Genomic DNA, 25,627 nt, shown 5'->3' with positions numbered 1-25,627 from the left:
GAACCGTGATCCTCAGACCTCAGCCTCCTGAGTAGCTAGGAATACAGGTGTGAGCCACTGTGTCCAGCTGGAATGAGTACACTCTTCAGAATCATTTCAACGATTGTTTTCCCCAGTATAAAAATCAAGATTCCCACAAGATTTTCATCTCAGTTCACCAAAGGAGGGAAAAGAAATTTTAGCATTCAATGTTTCAGCTTATTTTTCCATGCCTGGACTTGTGATTAAAAAAAAAATCCACCCCTGCGGGGAACAGTGGCTTATGCCTATAATCCTAGCTACCAAGGAGGCTGAGATCTGACCATCGGGGTTCAAAGCCAGCATGGGCACTAAAGTCGGTGAGACGTTTTTTTTTTTGCCAGTCCTGGGATTGAGCTCAGAGCCTGAGCACTGTCCTTGGACTTTCTCAGGGATAGAGCTCTACCACTTGAGCCTCAGCACCACTTCTGGCTTTTTTCCATGTATGTGGTACCGAGGAATTGAACCCAGGTCTTCATGCATGGTAGGCAAGCACTCAACCACTAGGCCAAACTCCCAGCCCCACGGTAAGACTTATCTCCAATTAACCAACGGAAAACTTGAAATGGCACTGTAGCTCAAGGGGTAGGGCAGTAGCCTTGAGTGAAAGCTTAGGGACAGAGCCCAGGCCCAGAGATCAAGTCCCATGACAGACAAAAAAAAAAGAAAGAAAGAAAGAAGGAAAGAAAGAAAAGAAAGATTTTAATTGACTCAATGCAGCCAGGTACTGTAAATCCTAGTTACTTAGGAGGCTGAGATCTGAGGATCAAGTTTCAAAAACCAGCTTGGGCACAAAAGGACCTGAGACTCTTATCTCCAGTTAACCTCTAGAAAATGGGGAGTGGGGCTTGGCTCAAGGGTAGGGTAGTAGCCTTGAGATGAAGAACTCAGGAACAGCGAGCAGGCCGAATTCAAGCCTTATGACCCACAAAAAAAAAAGACTCAATGCAATAACCTTCAATATATAAACCACTATTTTAAAATCAAATTTTAAAAATTTGGGAAATTTATAAAAAGTTTTTGAATCATCAGGAAATTCTTACAAATTTTGCTTGGATTAAATGAGACAATTCTCTTTTTTTTAATTTTAATTTTTTTTATTCCATCTGTGGACCTGTTTCGAGACAATTCTCTTATCACTAATAAAAGTTACCACATATATGGTTAATATATAATCCACTATCTGAGTATCTGTGGAAATTGATTCCAGGATGTCTTGAAGGCACTCAATTTGCAGTTGCTCAACTTCTTTATCCAGATGGAAGAGTATCTGCATTATCTACATACAAACTCATGTATTAAATAAAGTCATGTGGGGATTACTTATAATGCACAATAGATGCTATATAAGTAATTTTCATTGTACCATTGTAGGAATCATGACAAGGAAAAGTCTTTAAATGGGATAAACATAATGGTTTAATATGTTTTATCTGTAGTTGGATTAATGTGTGGATGAACAAGCTGCTGATATGGGACTAAATGTATGTACTACACGTATGTGTATATATATATATATATATGACTCACATTAAGAAAGCATATGTTGTCAGGGGGCATAAGACTTGAGGGAAGAGGATAAAAAGGGTCAGCTCACTGGAAAGAGAACTATGCAACTCATGGATAGAGATGATAAGGCAGGTTGGGAGGGTGGGAACAGAAAACACTGTAGGAAACATTGTACTCACTACCTGACTCATGTAATTGTAATCCCTCTGTATACCACCGGTATGAAAACAATAAAATAAATTAATTAAAGAAAGAAAACATATGTTGTAACAGGTATGCAAAAATATGCCAAAAGAAATGATGGGACTCATAAAAGGGAGGGAGATACTGACGGATACTGTTACTCAAAATATTGAAAACAAAAACAAACAAAAGAAAAACTTTCTTCTTTATTCAAGAGACTATGAGAGCTAAAAGAATTGCAGTGATTGGGGCTGGGGTCAGCGGATTAGGCGCCATTAAGAGCTGCCTGGAGGAGGGGCTTGAGCCTGTGTGTTTTGAAAAGAACAAGGACATTGGAGGACTATGGAATTATGAGGTAATATTATGAATGTTCTCATAAGTATGATGTTTTCTTTGTGTAACAAAGCTGCTTTTTTTTCAACTAGGAATAGAACTCTGATAACATGTTATACTTTCTTAGATGTGTTTTTCAAAATAATACTTTTTAAAATATCTTGATACACTTGGCCAAATCCTATTCGCTTACATTTCCCCAAACTTCCTATGGAATATTTGGGTTATCAGTATGCAAATTTACCTATTAGGAAGCTGAAGCTCAGAAAATATGTATAGTAATTCTGCCTCCAGCAAACTTGACAAAAGGACTTGAGCTCTGAATCGTAGTTCGGACACTACTCTGTCCTATAGAATCATTTTTCGGGTTGTTTTGCGTTATTTACGGGTTGCTGAAAAAATGTCTTCATACATTTTTGTGTTATCATTAATACACAACTTACAGGAGGTTTATAGCATAGACAGTGTTTCAGAAAGCAAGAAGGAAATGTAATCTGTGTGTGTGTGTGTGTGTGTGTGTGTGTGTGTGTGTGTGTGTGTTGTGTGTTCTGAGGATAGGTACTTCCCTTAGCTTTCTGGCTCAAAGCTGACACTCTAGTATCTGAGTCGCCGCTTTACTTCCACCTTTGTGGTGGTTAACTGAAGGTAAGAGTCTTATGAGTGCAATCCTCCTTTCTCAGCATCCTGAGTAGCTAGGATTACAGACCTGAGACACCAGCACCCAGCTAAAGAGTGTTTTTAATGTTTATGTGTCTTACTATAAAATAATACAGGATTTTTCTCGTAGTGCTCATTGCATATATCTAACTGTTATCATAATTATCACCTAATATTTTAGCATAGCATATATTTGCATGAATTTTTAAGCCAAAAATCTTTAATGCATTTCCCCCATGCCCTCTCTTCTAGAAAATTCCTTATATTTATGAGGTTGATTTTGTCCTTCGATGGTTGTCCTTTCCAATACCCTATGTGTGTTTCTCAACACATTATTCATTATATCGTCTACACTCTGCCACTACATTGAACTATCAGGGCACATAGAAACAAATAGAAATACAAAAGGACCCTATCACTAGAAAGTGAAGTGAATGCTTTTATTTTGTTGAACAATATCACAAAAATTGATGATCAAACAAGGGGTCTTCAAAAAAAAATAAGTCTAGCATCACAAATGAGATCATTTCCTAAACAATCTTCATTGTGCTCCTGGATCCTGAAAGGCAATGGTTTGTTTCTTACAGGAAACACCACAAAGCAGAATTCCTGGAATCTACCGATCTTTGACCAGCAACACCTCCAAGGAGATGACCGCCTTCAGTGACTACCCGATGCCTGACCATTATCCCAACTACCTGCACCATTCCAAACTGATGGAGTATCTTAGGATGTATGCCAATCATTTTGGACTTATAAAATACATCCAGTTCCAAGTAAGGAGAAAAAAACATCCCTGTTCACCATCTGCACATTGGTAAAGGACAAAGTCCACACTGCTAGGGAATGCTGAGGCATAGTTTCAATTTGCATTAGAATTCTGAAAGCAACCTCATATCTTCCTCATTCTCATTGTTTGTAAATATTTGTTTCTACCTTAGTCTCCCTTCCCCACTCCAGGCGGGAGACAGCTTTTGAGGTTTGAACGTGAAGTCTATTTTTCTTTTTTTTTAAATTTTTTATTGTAATTAATAAAAGGGTTACATGATATTGGCCAGATAAAAGGTGCATTAATTCACATACATTGATACCCTTTCACATGTCTTGGTACCCATTAACCTCCCCCATCCCCCACCCATCTTGGTTTTCCCCCCTTCCCTATCAAATTTCAAATAACCAAATACAAATAAATTCAATATATCAGATAACAAAGCGAGATACTATACCAATATGAGATAACCAAGGGACAGCAAAGGAGATGAGAGACAACATAGTACATTAAGGACAACAGTCACTCATTATATGGCTTTTGTTTCAATATCTTGGAGGCCCTTTCAATTAGCTTCATACTATATGGCCTTATGTATCAAGACTTTGCTCTATTGCAGATCTCTGCTAGTAGAGCCCAAGGTTTCTACTGATTATGACGAATGAGGGAAACCATTGAGCCTAAGTTCCTTTGAGTCTGGCTTACTTCACTTAATATGACTTTTTCTAAGTCTTTCCATTTCCTAACAAATGGGGCGATGTCGTTTTTTCTGACAGCAGCATAGAATTCCATTGTGTACAAATACCACATCTTGTTGATCCACTCATCAACTGAGGGGCATCTAGGTTGGTTCCATATCTTTGCTATGGTGAGTAGTGCTGCAATGAACATTGTTGTGCTAGTGGATTTAGTATGCCCTTGTTTCTAGATGGTTGGGTAAATGCCAAGTAGTGGAATTGCTGTGTCATAGGGGAGTTCTATGTTTAGCCTTTTGAGGCACTGCCACACTGCTTTCCATAGTGGTTGAATGAGTTTGCACTCCCACCAACAGTGTAGTAGTGATCCCTCCTGGCCACATCCCGTCCAGCATTTGTTATTATTCGTTTTCCTGATCCTGGCCATTCTAACTGGAGTGAGGTGGAATCTGAGAGTTGTTTTGATTTGCATTTCTTTTATGACCAGAGATGTTGAGCATTTCTTCATGTGTCTATAGGCCATTTTTGTTTCTTCTTCAGAGAAGACTCTCTTTAAATCTTTGGCCCATTTTTTAATGGGATGGTTGTTACTTTGGAGATTAGTTTTGGAGTGATTCAATTTTTTGAGTTGTTGATATATTTTAGATATGAGGCCTTTGTCTGTTGTTTGGTTGGTGAAGATCTTCTCCCACTCTGTAGGCTTCCTAATTACTTTACTAGCTATGTCCTTTGCCATACAAAAACTCCGCAGTTTAATGCAGTCCCACTTATCCAGCCTTTCTCTGATTTGTTGTGATTCTTGGTCCTTATTAAGAAAGTTTCTACCTGTGCCAAGGAGGCCTAGTGTATCTCCTATTCCTTCCTGTAAAGTTTTCAGTGTGTCAGCTTTTACCTCCAGGTCTTTGATCCATTTGGAGTTAATTCTAGTGCAAGGTGACAAAGGAGGATCCAACTTTAGTTTTCTGCAGGTGCTTAACCAGTTCTGCTAGCACCACTTGTTGAAGAGGCTGTCTTTCTTCCATTCTATTTTTTTGGCTCCCTTGTCAAAGATTAGGTGGCCATAAGTCTGTGGTTTAATATCTGGGTCCTCACTTCTATTCCATTGGTCTTCAGGCCTGTTCTTGTGCCAGTACCAAGCTGTTTTGAGAATTATAGCTCTGTAATAGAGTCTAAAGTTTGGAATTGAAATTCCTCCAGCGCTGTTCTTTCTGCTAAGAAGTGTTTTTGCTATACGGGGTCTTTTCTTATTCCATATGAAATTTTGAATTGCCTCTTCTATTTCTTTAAAGAATGCCATTGGGATATTAATGGGTATTGCATTGAATTTGTAGATAGCCCTTGGCAAGATTGTCATTTTCACAATGTTGATTCTTCCAATCCAGGAGCATGGGAGGTTTTTCCATTTCCTTAGTTCTGCTTTAATTTCCTTTTTTAGGGTTTTAAAGTTTTCATCAAAAAGGTCCTTTACATTCTTAGTTAAGCTAATTCCTAGGTACTTTATTTTCTTTGAGGCTATTGTGAAAGGAGTTTCTTTCCTGATTATTGCCTTCTTCCTCTCACTGTTGGCGTAAAGGAAGGCAGTTGATTTTTGAGTGTTGATTTTATAGCCTGCTACTCTTCCAAAGTTTTGAATCAGCTCAAGGAGCTTGGGAGTAGAGTCTACAGGATTCTTTAAATACAGAATCATGTCATCTGCAAAGAGGGATAGTTTTATTTCCTCTTTCCCTACTTGGATCCCTTTTATGCTCGCTTCTTGCCTTATTGCACTGGCTAGGAATTCTAGTACTATGTTAAAGAGGAGTGGAGAGAGTGGGCATCCTTGTCTCGTTCCTGATTTTAGAGGGAATGGCTTTAGATTTTCACCATTAAGTGTAATACTAGCAGTTGGTTTCTCATACACAGCCTTTATTACATTGAGGAATGTTCCATGGATTCCTAGTTTCTTCAGAGCTTTTAACATAAAGGGGTGCTAGATCTTGTCAAATGCCTTTTCCGCATCTATTGAGACAATCATGTGATTTTTGTCCTTGCTCCTGTTGATGTGTTGAATTATATTAATTGATTTGCGTATGTTGAACCAGCTTTGCCTCCCTGTGATGAATCCAGTTTGATCATAGTGTATAATTTTTTGATCAGTTATTGTAGACGGTTGGCCAGTATTTTGTTGAGAAGTTTTGCATCGATGTTCATCAAAGAAATAGGTCTATAGTTCTCTTTCTTTGATGAATCTCTGTCTGGTTTGGGGATGAGGGTTATACTGGCTTTATAGAATGAGTTTGGTAAAGAACCTTCATTTTCAATTTCGTTGAAGAGCTTGAGGAGTATTGGTGTGAGCTCTGCTTTGAAGACCTTATAGAATTCAGCTGTGAATCCATGTGGCCCTGGGCTCTTTTTAGGTGGAAGTTCTCTAATTGCCATTTCTATTTCAGAGCTTGAAATTCGCCTGCTTAGTTGGGTTAGCTCTTCTTGGTTCAGTGTGGGTATGTTAATATTGTCTAGGAATTCATCCATTTCTTCTAGATTCTCAAATTTGTTGGCGTAAAGGTTTGAGAAGTATTCCCTCATGATATTCTGGATATTGGTAATTTCTGTCGTGATATTACCATTTTCATCTGTGATTTTGTTTATTTCGATACGCTGTCTTCTTTTTTTGGTAAGATTTGCTAAGGGTTTGTCAATTTTGTTAATTCTTTCAAAGAACCAACTCCTTGTTTTGTTGATTCTTTCTATAGTTTTTTTGGATTCCAAATCATTTAATTCTGCTTTGATTTTAATAATTTGCTTTCTTCTACTGGGATTAGGGTTGGTTTGTTGCTCTTTTTCCAGGAGCTTAATGTGAGACATTAACTTGTTGGTTTGCGATTTTTCCAACTTGTTGCTGTAGGCACTCAGCGTTATATATTTTCCTCTGATTACTGCCTTTTCTGTGTCCCAAAGGAGTTGGTATTTTGTGTGCTCCTTATTGTTAAATTTCATAAACTGTTGAATTTCTGTTCTGATCTCTTCGATGACCCATTGGTGATTCAACAATGTGTTGTTCAGTCTCCATGAGTTACAGGGTTTTCGTTGGTGGAGATGTGTGTTCAGTACCAATTTGATGCCTTTGTGGTCTGAGAGTGTGCATGGAATAATTTCTGTGTTTCTGAATCTGTCCAGGTTTGTTTTATGGCCTAAGATGTGGTCTATTTTGGAAAATGTTCCATGTGCTGCTGAGAAAAACGTACATTGTGTTGTTGCTGGGTGGAATATTCTGCAGATGTCTGTTAGATCTAGTTGGTCTATATAGTTGTTCACTTCTAAGGTTTCTCTGTTGAGTTTTTGCCTTGTTGATCTGTCCATAGGTGAGAGTGGTGTGTTAAAGTCACCGACAATCACTGTGTTTCGATCTATGTATGGTTTCAGTGTAAGTAAAGTTTGCTTGATGAAGTTTGGAGCTCCGGGATTGGGTGTGTAAATATTTAGGATCGTTATGTCTTCCTGGAGGAAAGATCCCTTTAGTAGTATGTAGTAACCTTCTTTGTCTTTTCTTACTAAATTTTAGTTTGAAGTCTATTTTATCTGATATGAGGATGGCAACTCCAGCCTGTTTATGGGGGCCGTTAGCTTGATAGAGTTTATTCCAACCTTTCACTTTCAAAAGATGATTGGTTTTTTGGGTAAGATGTGTCCCTTGAAGACAGCAGAACAATGGCTCTTGCTTTTTGATCCAACTAGACAGCCTATGCCGTTTAATTGGAGAATTAAGTCCATTGATATTGAGAGTTAGGATTGAGAGATATTTATTAGTTCCTACCATTTTTAAAAGCTTTTATTAGGGCCTGTGTCTTGACAGTGCTTGTGGTCCTTAGATGGTATGCTGTTTAGGTGCCATTTCTTTCCCTATATTGCATTTATTTTGGTTTTCTATGTATAGAACATCTTTGAGAATTCTCTGTAGTGTTGGTTTTGTTGCGACATATTGTTGCAGCTTTTCCCTGGAATGGAATGATTTTATTGTTTCCCCAGTTATGAATGAGAGCTTAGCTGGGTACAGAATTCTTGGTTGGTAGTTATTTGACGTAAGGGCATGACATATATGCTTCCAGTCACTTCTTGCTTGCATGGTCTCTGCTGAGAAATCTGGGGGTATTCTTATTTGTTTGCCTTTATAGGTTACTGATCCCTTTTCCCTGGCTGCCTTTAGGATCTTTTCTTTGGTTTCTATTGATCCAGTTCGGATTATGATGTGGCGGTGGGATGTTCTTTTCTGGTCAGGTCTGTTTGGGGTTCTAAAAGCTTCTTGTATCTGGATGAGCCTGCCCTTCTGGATATTTGGGAAATTCTCTGAGATGATTCCCTGAAGTATATTTCCAATACCATTGACCTCTTTCTCCAGGCCCTCCTCAATACCAATTAGCCTTAAATTAGGCTTCCTTACTGTATCTTGGACCTCCTGAAGCGCTCTCTCATATTTCCTAGATTTGGATTGACTCATTTTCTGTTCTTTCTCTATAATAACTAAATTATCTTCAGCCCCGGAAATTCTCTCCTCTGCATTGTCTAACCTGCTATCAAAGCTATCTACTTTATTTTTCATCTCCCTTGCTTCTAATTGCTCATTTTTGATGCCTTGCATCTCTTGTTTTAGATCATGTATGGATTTCTTTAGCTCCTTGATTTCCATTTGAGTGGTTAGCTCAGTAGCTTTATTTTCTTTGGACATTTGCTGGAGTTCGGTCACTTTTTTATTTGTGGATTCTATGAATTCATCCATCTTTCTTTGAAAAACCTTTATTATGGCCTCCTTTATGGCTTCTTCTTTTTCACTTATCACCTTGTTAATGGTTTCCTCTTGTTTAGCTATGGCATCTTCCATTATCTCTTTCTTTATATTTTCACATTTTTCATTAATGATGTTTATCAATTGCATTTGTGTAGCACTTGGAAGACTCTCCTCTAGGTTTGCCAGTGACTGTTCCATTGTCTGTTTACATTGGGTGGGGGATGTTGTTTCTTGATTTGACATTTTTCTTGAGTTTCTTGTTCTGCGCATTTGAAAATGGGAGCAAGATTAATACTAAATACGATTATAGTTTTTCAGATATAACCAACCTAGACCTCTGTAGCTGGCAGACAGTAGATGTTCACAAGTTTTGATTGGTGTTATCACTCTTTCTTTTTGTGCACTTACAGACCAGTCTAATACAACCAGTGATAAGCGATTTATACCCAAAACAATAAGCCTCTCAATCCAATCTCTATTGTCTTTAAGTCCCTCTGAGCCTAGAGAATAATTAAACACCTAGATATACAGTATTGCTCAACAGCCATCAAGTATAGATCCATGCAGTATAAGGGTTGAAAGACGAACAGAGGTCCAGAGATAGAAAAATAGAATGAGAGAGGTCAGGGGAGGTACAAGAGGATTAACGTAGGAGTGTAAGAATATTGTAGTAATGAAGAAAAGGTATAGTGTAAGGATAACTGCCCTAAGTTGATAAGTAGGTAGCGTATTTGAGTACAAAGTTTGGAAAGTATTAGAATAAAACTTATGTGTTGCTGCACGGCTAGCTCTTGGCCCAACCAGTGGCCTCACAGTGGACCATGGGATGGATCTGCGAGCTTCCGTCTGAGCGCGGTTGGCAGACGTTTTCCTGTGCTGCTTCCAGGGGCGGCCCCAAGCCAAGGGTCTGGGGATTGAGAGTTTCCAGGGGCTCTCAGCAGGACCAGCAGGAGACCCCTCTGTTCCCAGGGGTGGGGCCTAGCTGAGGACGTGGGCTCCAAGGGCGGAGCTGCGCCTTTTTGATTCTCAGAAGGGGAGCTTGGCTGCTGGTCAGCCCTTCAGATCCCTGCTGTGTTTCCACTGCTTTGTCAGAGTCTGTGACTGTGGGGGGCCCCTCGGTGCTGTCTTGCTCAGGATTCCCAGCTGGAGGATGCCCCGCTCAAGAATTGAGGGGGGGCAGATGCTGGCTCCTATTTTCCCCCGCACACCCTACCCGCTGTTGTAAGGCAGGGTCCCAGTGCCCTCCACTCTCCAGATCCAGTGGCCTGGGAGAGGAGCCTGGTGGGCGGGTGGGAGCTGGAACAGCTCTGCCTCCCCTGGTGGGGTGCTGAGTCTTATGGTCCGCCTGCTTGTCAGTCTCCAGTCAGAGGGCTGGGGGTTGAGCCCGTTGGGCGGGTGGGAGTTGGGACAGCCCCGCCTCCCTTGGTGGGGTGCTGGGTCTTAGGTAGCCCTCCTGTCAATAGCCAATCAATGGCCTGAGGGAGGGGGCTGTTGAGGGAAGGGACAGGATTCTAAATTCCTTGCCCCCCTGCTCCTGCCAGTCTTTCTTGGGTGGGGTGGAGGGGTCTGAGTTAAGTTCTATTGCTTGGCACCCGCTCTGCTTTCCCGATGTGTTTGGGGATGCGCTGTATTACTCACGCCTCTGCGTCCATCTGCGGGTGTTCCACGGTGGTGGGGAGTCTTTCACTCCCCTCGGGTCTCCCCCGCCGCCGCCTGTGTTCTGCGTCTGGGTTCCGCTGCTTGCTGTTCTGGTTCCGCGTCTGGGTTCTGCTGCTTCCGCCGTTTGCTGGCCCGGTTCTGTGCTGGTTTCTGCAGCCGTTGGGCTCCGGCCTCCACTGCCGCCGCTTTTCACGGAGAGAGGTGGGGGAGGGGTCCTCGAGTTCTGAATTCTTTGAGAAAGTTGGATGTGAGCTTTATCTGGATTTCTTTTCCGGTTTGAGTCCTTCTCTGTTGCTTTTTAAGTTTGTTGTTGTGGATTTCTTAAGGTAGTTGGCTCGTGGGACTCCCTGGTTCTCTCTTTTTGTGAGAGAGAGCTGGGCAGTGTCCCTATTGTCTCGGCGCCATCTTCCTTCCTTGTGAAGTCTATTTTTCAATCAGATTTACTAAAAGAACTGCAATAGATAGCAAATGAAGGAATTAGATTTTTATTTCCCAAAGTATTTTGATTCTTGGTAAATGACATTTGGGGGAGGATACATAAAGATGCAGGAACTATGTATACAGAGGGTAAAACTTGCTTTGTTTTTTGAGGCATAGAGTTCTTAGGAGAAATCATGAAGACTGAGAACAATGCTCTAGAGCTAAGGCTGCTTTTGTTCTTTGTTTCACAGACCAACGTGTGCAGTGTGAGGAAGCGTCCTGATTTCTCATCCTCTGGCCAGTGGGATATTGTGGTAGAAGCTCTTGGGAAACAGAAAACCTATATCTTTGATGGAGTCATGATTTGCAGTGGTCATTATAATGAAAAGCATTTTCCACTACAGGATTTCACAGGTATAACTGATAAATACATATTCTATGGATAATAACATTAATAGCACATATTCTATGGATATGTCTGTTCTATCATAGGCACTAAACAGAAAATGTTTCCATCACACAACGTGGATACAAATGAACATATATTGCTTTTCTGGAACCTTCAAAAAAGACCTGATAATGAAAATAGCACTGGAACCAAAATTTTTCTCAGGTGAACAGGACCTAAAAACAGGCCCTCCACTAAATGAAGCAGTCTATGAAAAGTAGTACAGTGTGGAATGGTTTGAAGCAGCTTAAGAAATGATATACATTTGATGTGTGTCAAGTGAGTGGACCAGGGAATGGTGTACAAAAGTTGGTGGAAGGACCGGGGTGTGGCCTAGTGGTAGAGTACTTGTCTTGCATGCACAAAGACCTGAGTTCAATTCCTCCGTACTACATACACTGAAAAAAAACAGAAGTGTGCTGTGGTTTAAATGGTAGTGTGCTAGCCTTGAGAAAGTTCAAGGACAGTGCCAACTCCAGGACTGGCAAAAAATAAGTCATTGGAAAATCACTGTATTGTGTATATGTTTCTGTGTGTACATGTGCACAGATGTGTGGGCACATCACATGTGTAAAGTACAAATATGTGATTGTCTTTGTACATTACAAAGATGAGTCTTTCAGTGCAAAAGAAGATAAATTGATAGGGAGGAAGATCAAATCAGCAATGCCAGTTAGAATTTTTAAATAGTTTAACAGATAATAATGGAGGCCTTGAGTAAAACGATGCTGGTACAATTAAGGAAAACGAGATTGATGTTATTTTAGAGATTATTGGCTCACTGAAAGAATTATAGAAAATACAGAATATAATTTTAAATTTATGTCACTATTAGCATACATTGTTACATTTAAAATATAATCAGCATTTTTCCTTTTTGGTATGTCAGTCATGGGGCTTGAACTCAGGGCCTAGTACTGTTCCTGAGCCTTTTTTGCTCAAGACTAGTGCTCCACCACTTCAAGCCATAGCACTATTTCCACAGTTTCCTGGTGGTTAATTGGAGACAAGAGTCTATCATACTTTCCTGACCAGGCTGGATACTCAGATCTCAGCCTCCTGAATAGCTAAGATTGGAGGTGGGAGCCACCAGCACTCAAAATATTTTTCTTTATAATACATTGAAAACTCTAACATTCCCAGCATATCCATTAGCCAAGTGCCATTATCAAGCAATGAACATGAATACTACCAACTAAGATATGCTTTCAGTGTAACACCAACACCAGATTTGGAATATATAATGAGAATATATAAGTGTATTATTCATTATAAATCTAATATGTACATTATATACTAAGTATTTCAGATTATCTTGCACTAAATAAAATAGATAATTTTATTATTGTCTTTTTTCTTATTGTCTACACATTTTCATAGGACTTCTATGAACTTTAAAATTTGTTACATATTTTGCAAATTCTTTAGAGAACACTACTATTTATTGCTAAGAATATTTACATATTTGTTGAATTTTCTCAGAGTTACAAAAAGGGAATATGTAAATAAAGATAAGAACCTGGGGGGAGAGAAAGTGGGAGAAAACATGGGAAGGGGTAACAATATTCAAAAAGAAGTAATATACCCACTACTATACGAATGTAACTGTAACCCCGCTATACATCACTACAATAATATTTTTAAAGAAAAAGACATTAACATAAAGTGACATGAGTAATCATGTTGAGCAAATTTAAAATCAAGAAACTTGAGTGTGCTTTGTTTGGGTTTTAGACAGATTATTACTGTCAGTGATTATTTTGGTCTTTGGATAATCACATTCTGTAATAGTGGTAACAGTGACTCCAGGAAGAAAGAAGAAATTTAAGTATTATGTACTTCAGATTTGGAAATGAATGCTGGCAGTAGCCTATCCCACTTCTGTTAGTGATTTTAGGGCTTTGAATCTTTCCTCACAGGGATCGACAAGTTCCGAGGCAAATACCTCCACAGTTGGGAGTACAAGCAGCCAGACAATTTTGTGGGGAAGAGAGTGGTTGTGATTGGCATTGGGAATTCTGGAGCTGATGTGGCTGGGGAGATCAGTCATGTTGCTGAGCAGGTTTGGCATTGTACACTGATTCTGTTCTTGGGTGTAAGCTTCACACCTGGAGAGCATGGGCCATGAGATCTAGACTTTTGTTGTTGGTTTAACAGTAGCATCTTGATTTTGACTGTGAGCTAGTTAAACAAAGAAATGGCACATTTTAATTCTGACTACACAAGTAAAGGGAGACAGAAAATCAGGATACATAAAGTCACTCTATCATGACAAATTTCAGTTATGATCATGGAAGAAAGTAATTCAACTACAGCCAGATAATTTCGAATTAGCCAGATTATGGTTGAAATAGTTAATGTGCATATGTGAAAATTGAATAATAAAGCTTGTTGGGGTTGATTTGGGATAGAGATGGGGAGATTGAAGAAGGCTGATCAAAGCACATTGAAGTCAACTATGGACATTTCATCATGTCCTTGTACAACTAATTGATCCTGATTTGATTTGATTTTTATTGGGAAGGTGATATGCAGAATGGTTACAGTTACTTGAGTCAGATAATGAGTTCATTTCTTTTTTGAACAGTGACACCTCTTCCCTGTTTTTTCCCTCCCAAACTGCCTTCCACATAAGTCATATAATTCATTTTCAGCATAGTGTCTAGTGAGTATCACTGCTGCATTAATTCATCCTTTGTCTCACCATTTCTTTTTTTTTCATGCTACACAAATAGGTCTTTATTCTTAGGAAAATATAGTCAGAGCTAGCTTCCTTATGCTATACATAAAATCATAACATCAGAGGCAGTACAGATAGTACAGAGTTTTTAAGCTGATCTCCAAACAAACACAAACCCACTACTTTGAAGGAAAAAAAAAGTAATTTGAGGTTTTGGGCTAATGACAATACTTCACACATCTAATCCCAATCAAAAGGCATGCAGACACTTCTCAGTGAGATGAAAGGAATAAAATAAATATAAACTCTATGGACAAAGGTAAAAGAATTTAAATAAACAGCTATTTTTTAATGAAAATTCTAGTCAGGTACAAGCTTTTGTTTCTCAATGCCAGATTTCTACATGTTTATCAGACTACTGCTAATATTAAAAACCTATCTTTAACCCAGAGTGTTAGTAATAACACTGATTTGTATTTGCAAAAAAAGTTGTTTTACAACTGGATGCTTCTGGTCCAGATGTCTCACCGTTTCTGTAGTGATTTTAAAATATAGTTATTTCTCAGACATCACTGCACTAGGGAGATGGGAATTTTTAAACTAAAATTAATTCTACAGAAAATACCAAATATTAACGTTAAAAATAAAACTGAAGTAGTGTATACTACACACAAGCCTGGGTAAAACTGCACTGTTGATCTTCAAAAAAGTGGCCTGGAATAGAGAAGAAATTCATTGTGCTCCCACAGATGTGAGAAAATTAAGAACAGGAAAAAAAGAAAAGATAATTCCTCCATGTGCTGAATGTTGTTGAACCATAAAGAACATGGAGGGAGCCAAGTGACAGTGGTTCCTACCTGTATTCCTAGCTATTCAGGAGGGTAATGTATCAGGATCTTGGTTCAAGACCAGTAACAGTCAGAAAAGTCCTCCAGGCTCTATCTACAATTAGTCAAGAAAAATGCCAGCATGGAGCTCAAGTGAAAGAGTTCTTGCAGAAAGAGAAAAGTGAAAAGCCAGACAAGAAGCCGGGCACTGCATTCAAGCCCCAGTATAGGCACACACACACATGCACACAAATAAAATAAAACATACGAATACTGTCCACTTTCCACAATTCAAAATGAATTTTTGGTTTTGATTCTGGATTCCCAGTTAGAAAGATATGATTTCTAATAAATATACAACCATTTTGTCTAGTTACAACAAAATATTTTGAAGGTCTCTACCAAAATTAGAATTTCTGAACTTGAGTACCAAGAGATATCACAGATCATTTTAATTGGTGCCTTATAAGCTATTGTGTTTTCATTATAAACTTTCACCCAGACTTGAAGTATGTGTGGCTCCAGGGGTAGAGAACCAACTGTACTGCAAGAAAGTCAAGGAAGAGCTCTTGGCGCTTAGTTCAATCCCTGGCACTGGCACAAATAAATAGAAAACTACAGTCTCATCAGCACATATAAGTAGAAAAAAAAGTTTCAGCCTTTTTTCGAGGTCTGAGTTAAATAGCTCAAAATAAAGAGCACAACATTTCTCAGTATACTTATTTTGTTCTTTGTGCACTGTGATGTGGTTAAATGGAATTTTCCTTTTGTAATGAGAAAAAATTCCCAGCAGGAATTTGTTATTGAAAACCTGTATTTAGGTGCATTCATGTACATACCATAATTCTGAAATGTAAAATTAAAGATTCTAATTTCTAATTCTTAACATATTAACCTATTTATGTTAAAATAGTTGTTTTTACCCATTCTTAGATCCAAAAGATTATAGACATCTTAGCACAGCTAGAGTAAGTATCCCAATTAGAATATGTTCATGACAAACTTAAGTGATTTTAAATGATCCTAAGTAACTTGGCCTGTGATTAAGTGTGAGGAAAGAGAATGGTAAGCAGACAGGGTAGATGAGGTGAAATGATAAATTAAAGCTATTCTCACCCAACAACTGAAGAGATACTCTGAGAATATGAGATTTGTGGGATTAGTCACCAAATTTTTCCTGGGCCATCATTTTTCTCTCATAGGTTTTCCTCAGCACAAGACAAGGTGCTTGGATATGGAACCGGGTTTGGGATCATGGAAACCCCATGGACACCACACTCTTTACTCGCTACAATAGAGTAGTCCAAAAATTCTGCCCCACATTCTTGATCAACAAATGGACAGAGAATAAATTAAGTGCAAGATTTAACCATGTCAACTATGGACTACAAGCTAAACACAGGTAAGGTTAAGGACTTCAGACAAACCATGTTTAAACTACCAGCCTACTCAGCAAAATCTACAAAATACATGTAGAGAATAATGAATGAAGGTTGCTACTTTGATTTTTATTAGAATTTATCTTGCTAGGGTCTTTCTAAGGATTTTTCTTTCCAAGTGGGAGCCACTGATTTTTCCATTAAGGTAAAAGGAAAAGGTGTATAGGGCATGTTAGCAGAAGCTTAACAACTTGTTTTATATCAGATCTGTATCATGCCACTATTCCACCTTCTAGTTTGTCTCTCTCACCCTTAGTGTGCAACTACTTCCTCTTTGCTTTCTAGATTCAAAACTAGATCACTGAGCAAACACCAGTCACTCACTCCTATAATCCTAGGTACACAGGAGGCTGAGATCAGAGGATCATAGTTCAAAGACAGCCTGGGCAGAAAAGTCTGTGAGGCTCTTAACTTCGCCCCTCCCCCACCACACACACACATACACACACATACACACACACACACACACACACACACACACAGAAGAGCCACAGGTGAAGCTGTGGCTCAAATGATAGAACACTAACCTTGAGCAAAAGAAGCTCAGAGATAGCACCCAGACGCTAATTTCAAGCCCCAGGACTGGTGTGTGTGGGAGAGGGTAGGGGGGAATATACAATTCATATCATGTAATCCCTTGACCTCTTCCATTTTCATAGTCCTTATCCTCACATCCCACAAAGTATCACCAGAAATTGTGATATATCTGGATATATTCCACTGCTCCTTCTGTGTTTGCAAACTGATAGCTTTATTCTCTCCCCACACTTCTGCCCATCTGTCCTCTCATCCCACTATATCTTTTATGGCATTCTTCAATTTTGCAGCCATTCCTCTTTTTTCATTCTTGGAACTTTCCCCCTGCCTGTCTTAAGATTTGATATTATTCATGTATCCGTTCTTGGTCCTCTTCCTCTTCTACTCTAACGAACCCCCTATATTAATTTTCTTTTAAGGCAAAATAATAAGTGGGTGGTAAAACTAGAAAATTAATATTAGGTATCTGGAAAAAGGCTTACAGAGCTTCAAAACTTTCTGAGCTGGGATGTTCTATACAAATATTTAGATTATGAGAGACACACTTCATAACAATAGCAATGGAAGCTGAAACTGATTTCCTGCTGGAAATCATATTTTCAACTGTAATTATCAAAGATCTTTGCATCACTGAACACTAATTTTTTCCAATCGAGATTTGTTCTCATGTTGTAGTTGCATATCAGAGGTCTTTAAATATATGAATGACCAGTTAATGTTAACCATACATGATAGCAAAAGCAAATAAATATGTCAAAAGTAAAAGCATCTTGTTACTGGTAAAAAATATTTGATGATCTAATTATATTTAATATATATTAGTACCTGTTTAGTGCAATCTGATCTGGTTATTATGTCATTAGTATAGCTTTACAGCTTAGGAAAGGGGCTGACGTGTTTCATGACTTGTCCAAAGTTTCACACTGGGTAAAAGGTAGAAAGTGCTGAGATTCTGTTGTGATTCTGAAAATGATATGCTAAACCAATAGGTGTAATGCATTTACTTGATCATTTCCAAAGATGTCAATAAACAAGAGTAAAAAAAAACAATTTTTTAACCAAGATTCATATTCATTTCTTGACATTACATTTATTATGCAGAATTTTTAGCCATCGAACAGTTATCAATGATGACCTGCCAAATCACATAATTACTGGAAGAGTGATGATGAAACCAAATGTGAAGGAGTTCACAGAGACATCAGCCATCTTCCAGGATGGTACCCAGGAGAACATTGATGTTGTTCTCTTTGCCACAGGCTACACCGTCTCTTTCCCTTTCTTAGAAGATGAAGCTATCCTAGACAGGCAGAACTCCCTTTTTAAGTTTGTCTTCCCCCCTCAGCTAGAGAAGCCGACACTAGCTTTCATTGGCCTCCTTCAGCCAGCGGGAGCTACCATCCCCACCTCAGAGTTGCAGAGCCGATGGGTTGTCCGAGTATTTGCAGGTATATGTTGATCTTCTCATGAATCAAATAGGTTCCTAATTATTAATTTTGAAAGATAGGCCTTCTGTTCAATTTGTTTCTTCCCCTTGGCCTGTTAACTTTTTGGAAATTTCACCATTAGAAATTAATTATACAGAAGGTGAGTATTAAGCTCTGTGAAAAGATGAAAGCATCTAATGAATTAAATTTAAAAACCTGTGAAATTTTAGTTAGGTTATATTTAAATATTGGATAGACATTCATTTTTTTTCAGCAAAATGTCAATTTAGGATAGAGTTTTATAGACACAGAATAAGATCAAGGAAGGGAAACAAGCAAGGGGATATGTCTACAGACATTTTTAATTTTTTTGATCAGTTGTAGGGTCTAAACTCTGGGCCTGGGCATTGTCCCTGAGCAATTCAGCTCAAGGCTGTCACCCTTCCATTTGAACCACAGAGCCACTTCCAGTTTTCTGAGGGTTAATTGGAGATAAGAGTCTCACATATTTTTGTATCCAGGCTGGCTTTGAACCACGATCCTCAGATCTCAGCTTCCTGAGTAGCTCGGCATGAGCCACCCATCGCCCAGCTATGGACATATTTTTAAATGGCAGCTAAGTTACTTTGCCTTCTATCACCAAATGATTCATATTCTTGTCTTGTTTCCCAAGTTCTTACCCAAACTGATGCTTCTGAGCAAAGAAAATTAACCATAGATAGCAATTAAAAATATTTATTTTATATAACATACACTACATATATACAATGAATGTATATATTGCTGAATTTTCACAAATTGAATATACATACCTACTCAACCATTATTAAGAGTTTTTCTTTAAAAAAAGAAAGAAAGAAAATACTCAGAAGTTCTCTTTTACTTTTTTCCATCCTCATTGTTCCCATCATTACCAAAGGGAACAGTACTTACTTCTGTGAAGAGCATCACTTCAGTTATTTTGCCTTTATATAAGTAGAGTCATAGAAGTACATGTTTCATTGTGTTTGTTTTTAGTTGCAACAGAATACTGGAAGATTTTCCTTATTCTACAGTTATGTATTTTCATTGCTAAACAGCACTCCATATAGTTATTTATCCAATAGATTGCTACAAATAGCTAGCTAGCTATCATATATCTATATCTATCTACATATATTAACTTTCATATTTTATGTTCATGACAGAGCTACTATACACAATGATGTCATGGATAATCTAACACAAGTCTTTCATTAAATATGCATACATATTACTGAGGAAAATTGATATTTCACAAGTATGCTTAGGTAGAAAGTATCATTTTAATGAACTTTCTATATTGCAACTTTCTTCCTTTCATGTTTTACACATTCATCCTCTAAAATATGTCTTTAAAGACACTTGAGGAGTTGCACCTTAAGGGTAGAGCACTTTCCTAGTACACATGAGTCACTGAGTGCAAATCCCAGGATTCCCCCCCCCACACCCAAAAGAAGCTTAAAGACACTTGAAAATATTTGTGTACATATTATACCTTTTAAAATTTTTTCCAGTCTTGGGGCTTGAACTCAGGGCCAGGGAACTGTCCTTTGACACCTTGGAAGGTCTCTGGAAGATTAAAATACATTCTAAGGAGAATTCTTCATTTTTTTTCTTAGTGTCAACTGAAAAATCATGCAAAACTTACTTCCCTTAAGGAAAAGTTCACAGCCTAAGAATGATATAAAGAAAATTTTCTTTCTTGGAATTTTTTTAAATTCAGGCCTTTAACCATGAATTCCATAAAGACATGCTTGGGTATAACTATTTTCTTTCAAAATCACTCTTTGTTTACTTGTCTCCCTCAGGTATACTGATAGTATTGAATTTCTCTTTATTCAGGACTGAAAAAATTACCCTCAAAGAGTGACATGATGGCTGAAATCAACAGGAAGGAAAAGGAAGTTGAAAAACAGTAAGAAACCTCATTTTTTGATAAAGTAAATAAAATTTGTTCAGAAAATGCTATTTGGTATTTCTCTTTCTTCCTATATATTTGCATCATGTATACATTTGTATAAATTTGTGTTTCTTCATTTGTATCCAAATAAAGTCCACGGAGATAATTTAACTTTACAGATGTACATAGCATACACCTGTAAAAATGTCTGACTATAGAATAGTAATCTCATTTGTGGAATAATTTCAGAATCTGAATCCATGCAATGAACAGTCTGTAAAGCAAAGACCTTGGAGAAACTGGCAGAACAGGGGCCATGAAAATTGCACTGGAAATTTGCTAAAGTCCAGGTCTTTAAAGAAAAGATAAACACTTTTTAAATATAAGAAAAGAATCACTTAAAAGGTACACATTTATTTCCATTTATTAAATGCTTCATTTGTACACTTTGAAATAACTTGAATACAAAAGACCCTTTAATACAAATTTTAGAAGAAATGACCAAGTGAACTTATTGTCAATATTTTTGCCAATCCTGGAGTTTGGACTTTCCTCAAAGCTCTACTACTTGAGCCATAGCACCACTGCTGGATTTTTCTGTGTATGTGGTACCCAGAAATTGAACCCAGGGCTTCATGCATGCTATGCAAGCACTCTACCACTAGGCCATGCTCCCGGCCCTATAAGTGTTTTTTTCATACATTTTTATTGTGATTATTAGAAGGGTTACATTATATTCACCAGATAGAAGGTGCATTACTTCACATACATTGAGACCCTCTCTCATGTCTTGGTCCCCATTTCCTTCCCCTCACCCCCGCCCCTCATCTTGTTTTCCTCCCTTCCCTATCCAACTTCAAATAACCAAATACACATATATACAATATATCAGATAACCAGGTGAAATGCTATAACAATATGAGATAAACAAGGACAGCAAAAGAGATGTAACCATTAGGCTACAAAACTAAGCTTGATATGTACAGTTTACTTATGTTTTCTGTGTTCCTGTGTCTCTATTTAAGGTTATTCGAAATACTTCATTCAAAATTTTGTTCCTTAGATAAATAGGTTTTCCCTTCATAATTTTTAATTAATAAATTCCATTCTTTAGGAAAGTTATTCTTTCATATATGATTGTTTTTTACTCAGATCCTACTCCTTTTTGTTACTACATCTATATTTATTTTATTAGGTTCAGTAAATAGACAATGGAAACAATTAATTATGACTCTTCCTTTCCTATATTTATATCATTTATTTTCCCTATATTGATACCATTTTATTTTAAAGATGGTCTTTGATAATAGACAGTATCAATATTTCTGTTATATTTCCAGTTGTGTGTAGTCTCCTTTTAGTGTTCCAACTTTAAGTTTGGTATTGTCTACTGAAAAAGTAATGTCTTTCTGATATTCTAGAATGCGTGAGTTTCCATCACTAACATGCTGGATGACTTACAGTAACATATTTCTAGTGATAAGTACTTATTAGTATTTCCTAGTAATAATCACTTATTAATATTTCTTGTTCATTATTTATGATTACTTTAAATACCATTCAGCTTTATTTGATAGAACTGTAATTATAATTTTTGTAGCTGTTGTAGGTGAGAATAGTCTGTGATTTTCCTTTCCTTTCTCTCTTTTTTTGATTTTTGTTATATTTTTAAGTTTATATTAACCTTACAAAATGATGATCACCAATTCTGCATATTTGGCAGTTACTTAGAGTTTCATAAGATGGAAACTTTATGCTACTTGAATATTTGAAATAAAACAATGTTAGATTTTAGTAGTTATTTAAGAAATGATTTGAATACCATATTTTCCTATTATATTCATCTTTTTTGATCCAGTTGCATTTTCTATTCTACACCAAATGTAAAAAAAAATATGCTGAAATAAACTTTATCACTGTGATTTAATTTTGCGAAATTTAAGCATGTATTTCTGTATTATCATTTTTTCCCATTTCTTCCATCTGCCTTCTTAACTTGGTATAAAATACCTTGTTTATATATTCTGCTTTTAAAAATAATCATCTTTAAGGTTTGATTCTTTTTTCCAAATTTAAGAATTTAGTCCTGTATGTCTAGTACTGCATTTCTTAATCTTGACTTTTGTCTCTTTCCACCCAATTCTTTTTTCCATCGTTTTATTTAAATAGTTGTACATTGAACAAAGTAAGTTATTTTAAGTAGTTGCCCTTTAACAAAGCAATTTATGAATACAATATATCCTTGATCAATGTCACACATTTCAACATTTTCACCCATCCTACCCTTACCCACCCACTCTTCATAATTTTATAGGATATACATTGGATTCTTATATGCATTAACTCCCCTCTTCTCCTCTTCATTTGTCTATCCCTATCCTCTTGACACCACCCTACATCTTTCAAATACCTGCTTCCTGACGTTTTATTTTGCTAAACTTTGATTTGGGTTTTGAAGGAATTACACTATTTGGGCCCTCCCTTGAATTTACTGTATTTAAGTAAATCCACTAGCACAACGTTATTGAAGCACTATTCACCATAGCCAAAGAAGGAATCAGGCAAAATGTCATTCAGTGGATGAATGGATCAAGAAAATGTGACATGTACACACAATGGAATTTTATTCATCCATTGTACTATTTGTAAAGAATTGAAAAGACTTGAAAAAAAAATATTAAGTTAAGCAAATCAGCCCCAGAAAAAATGAAGCCAGCCCGGGCACTAAAGTCCGTGAGAATCTTACCTCCAATTAACCACCAGAAAATCAGAAGTGGCACTGTTGCTCAAGGGGTAGGGCCATAGCCTTGATCTGAAGAGCTCAGGAACAGCTCTCAGGCCCAGAGTTCAAGCCCCAAGACCAATAATCATAATCATAATTTAGTAAGCAGAAAATAATGAAGTCAATAAACAAGACAGAAATAAAATTCATTGGAAACTAGTGACTAAAATCTGACCTACAACTTCTGATATTTTCCTTCTATTCCAGGTGTGTGAAAAGTCCAGGAAGTGTACGTCGAGTGAAGTATATCTGCTACATGGATGAAATTGCTTCTGAGATAGGAGTCAAACCCAACCTGTTCTCTCTTCTCATCTGGGATCCAAAACTAGCCATGGAGGTGTTCTATGGGCCCTGTACCCCATACCAGTTCCGCCTACAGGGACCTTGGAAGTGGAATGGAGCCCGCACAGCCATCCTCACTCAGAGAGATCGAATCCTTAAACCCCTGAGAACACGTGTGCTCCAACAGTCTGGAGTTTCCTCTTTTAGTCTGCTTTTGGTCAAAAGTACCTTCGCTGTCATTCTTCTCTTTCTTCTCATGTTAGTCACCATGTATATGACATGTCATTAAGCTCACACTGACTAATGGTTATAAAACTCCAAAAGAATTGCAACCCTTAAGGCCAATTGACTACTTGTTAGACCAACTAATTCAGGAGTGGATGTTTAAATTTTGAAGATCATTCCTAATCTCTAATTCTAATAGAAATAGGAGAGGTTTGATCATGGAAAGCTTATTTCCACATTATTCCAGACAAAGTTGTAGTGTATAAGTTTGCACAAAATATGACAATCGAGACTGATCAAAAGTGGGTGTGATATTTTTAAAGGTGGAAACAAAATTAAATCAGTAATAAACAAGAGTACATTCTATGATCCCAAACTGTTCCCCACATCTATGGCAAATGGGAAACATTTGTTAATAGTGGAAAAATCTGACAGTTAACCGGTGGATCAAACAGCATTTAAAAAATTCTACAGGCTAACATTAAATTTTCTGAACTCTAATGATTCAGCAGCAAGTTGAGCATTACAGTCTACTTTTGTTGTCAAATATGGTTAACTTCAATATAATTGCATAGCAATCAAAAAAGGAAAGAAAATACAACTTCCTCAAGATATATGGGGTGCACTCCAGATAAAAGCCAATGTCATATAAAAGTAAACAAAAAAACAGGAAATGTTTTCTATATTAATGGTGATAATCATTATATAATTAACAAATTCAATGTCTGAAGAATAGTTGATGTTTAATACAAGTGGAGACATTTTAATACACACTGTACATTGATGATTTCAATGAGTTAATAATAATTTTGTCTCATCTGGTTACACAGTGGTGTTATTGTAGAAAAAGAAACCTAGTTTTAGAAGAGGATGCAAAAGTAGGAGTAAAGTATCATGAAGTCAGCATTGCTAAGATACTTTAAAGACTCTTAGTGCAGATGAGGAACATAAATACAATAATAAAAATATGGCAGCCGGGAGTTTTGCCTAGTGGTAGAGTGCTTGGCTAGTATGTACAAAGACCCAGTTTCAATTTCTCGGTACCACATACATAGAAAAAAAAAAAAAAGCTGGGAATGGTGCTGTGGCTCGAGTGGTAGAATGCTAGCCTTAAGAAAGCCCAAGGACAGTGCTCAGGCCCTGAGTTCAAGCCCCAGGACTGGTAAAAAAAAATATGGAAAAAACTAAAAATTTCATCAGAGAGATGTATAAGGAAGTGGAAGTTACGAAAACATTAACACTACAAAAAAGATTTATTACTACCTTTCAATAATAATTTTGAATGCTAATGGTCTTAATCATCCAATCAAAAAGCAGACTAGCCAGTTGGGTTAAAAATAAATAAACCAAGATCCAACCAATTATTGCCTCCAAGAAATGCATCACCCTGGCAAAGGCAAACACAGGATTAAAATAAAAAGGATGAAAAAAATATTTCAAGAAAATGGAGCCTAAAAACCTAGATACATAAGGCTATATAGGATGAGGCTAACTGAAAGGACATCCAGGATATGGAAACAAGAGCCATATAATGTGGGATTGTTGTTCTTAATGTACTATGTTATTTCTCATCTCTCTTGTTGTCCCTTGGTTATTTCACATTGTTACAGTATCTTACCTTGTTATCTCCTATGTTGTATATATGTTTATTTGAAATTTGATAGGTAAGGGGGTAAAAAAGATGAGGGGAGGAGGTGGGGAGCGGGAAGTGAGGACAAAAACATGATAAGGCGTATCAGTGTTTGTGAAGTAATGCACCTTCTATCTAGTGAATATAATGTAATACTTTTATTAATTACAATAAAAAGAATATTAAAATAAAAAAAGAAAATGGAGCCTAAAAGAAAGCCGTATCTATATTCATATCTGAAGAAGTTAACTTCAAATTAATTAGAAGAAACAAAGAATGTGGATAAAGGGAAGAATTCATCAAAAGTATATGACAATTATAAACATATATTTACAAACTGTAACCACATTCAATTTTGTTAAAGAATATAGGACTAGATGTAAGTACAGATAGACACAATTCAGCTTACAGGGTGAATTCAAAA

At 37.3% G+C, this 25,627-nt stretch overlaps 1 protein-coding gene across 1 annotated transcript; it reads left to right on the top strand.

Moving 5' to 3' along the window:
* The first annotated feature begins 1,930 nt into the window (after window positions 1-1,930).
* LOC150057847 (flavin-containing monooxygenase 5-like) lies at window positions 1,931-23,637 on the top strand. Its single transcript, XM_090339791.1, has 9 exons — window positions 1,931-2,065; window positions 3,288-3,476; window positions 11,257-11,419; window positions 13,373-13,515; window positions 16,163-16,362; window positions 18,038-18,384; window positions 20,227-20,299; window positions 22,946-22,965; window positions 23,291-23,637. Exons 1-9 carry the CDS (start codon window positions 1,931-1,933, stop codon window positions 23,635-23,637), a joined length of 1,617 nt encoding a protein of 538 aa, XP_090195917.1.
* Window positions 23,638-25,627: the final 1,990 nt, after the last annotated feature.

This window comes from Megascapheus bottae, chromosome 10 (genome assembly GCF_031878675.1).
Source record: "Megascapheus bottae isolate mThoBot1 chromosome 10, mThoBot2.hap1, whole genome shotgun sequence".
NCBI classification, from domain to species: Eukaryota; Metazoa; Chordata; class Mammalia; order Rodentia; family Geomyidae; genus Megascapheus; species Megascapheus bottae.
This window is presented reverse-complemented; position numbering and strand designations above follow the sequence as displayed.

Coding starts and splice junctions, on each gene's coding strand:
- LOC150057847 (XM_090339791.1), top strand. CDS start 1,931: ATGAGAGCTAAAAGAATTGCAGTGATTGGGGCTGGGGTCAGCGGATTA. Junction 13,516..16,162: donor TCAGTCATGTTGCTGAGCAG/GTTTGGCATTGT, acceptor TTTCTCTCATAG/GTTTTCCTCAGCACAAGACA. Junction 22,966..23,290: donor ACTTGAAAAAAAAATATTAA/GTTAAGCAAATC, acceptor TGAAAAGTCCAG/GAAGTGTACGTCGAGTGAAG.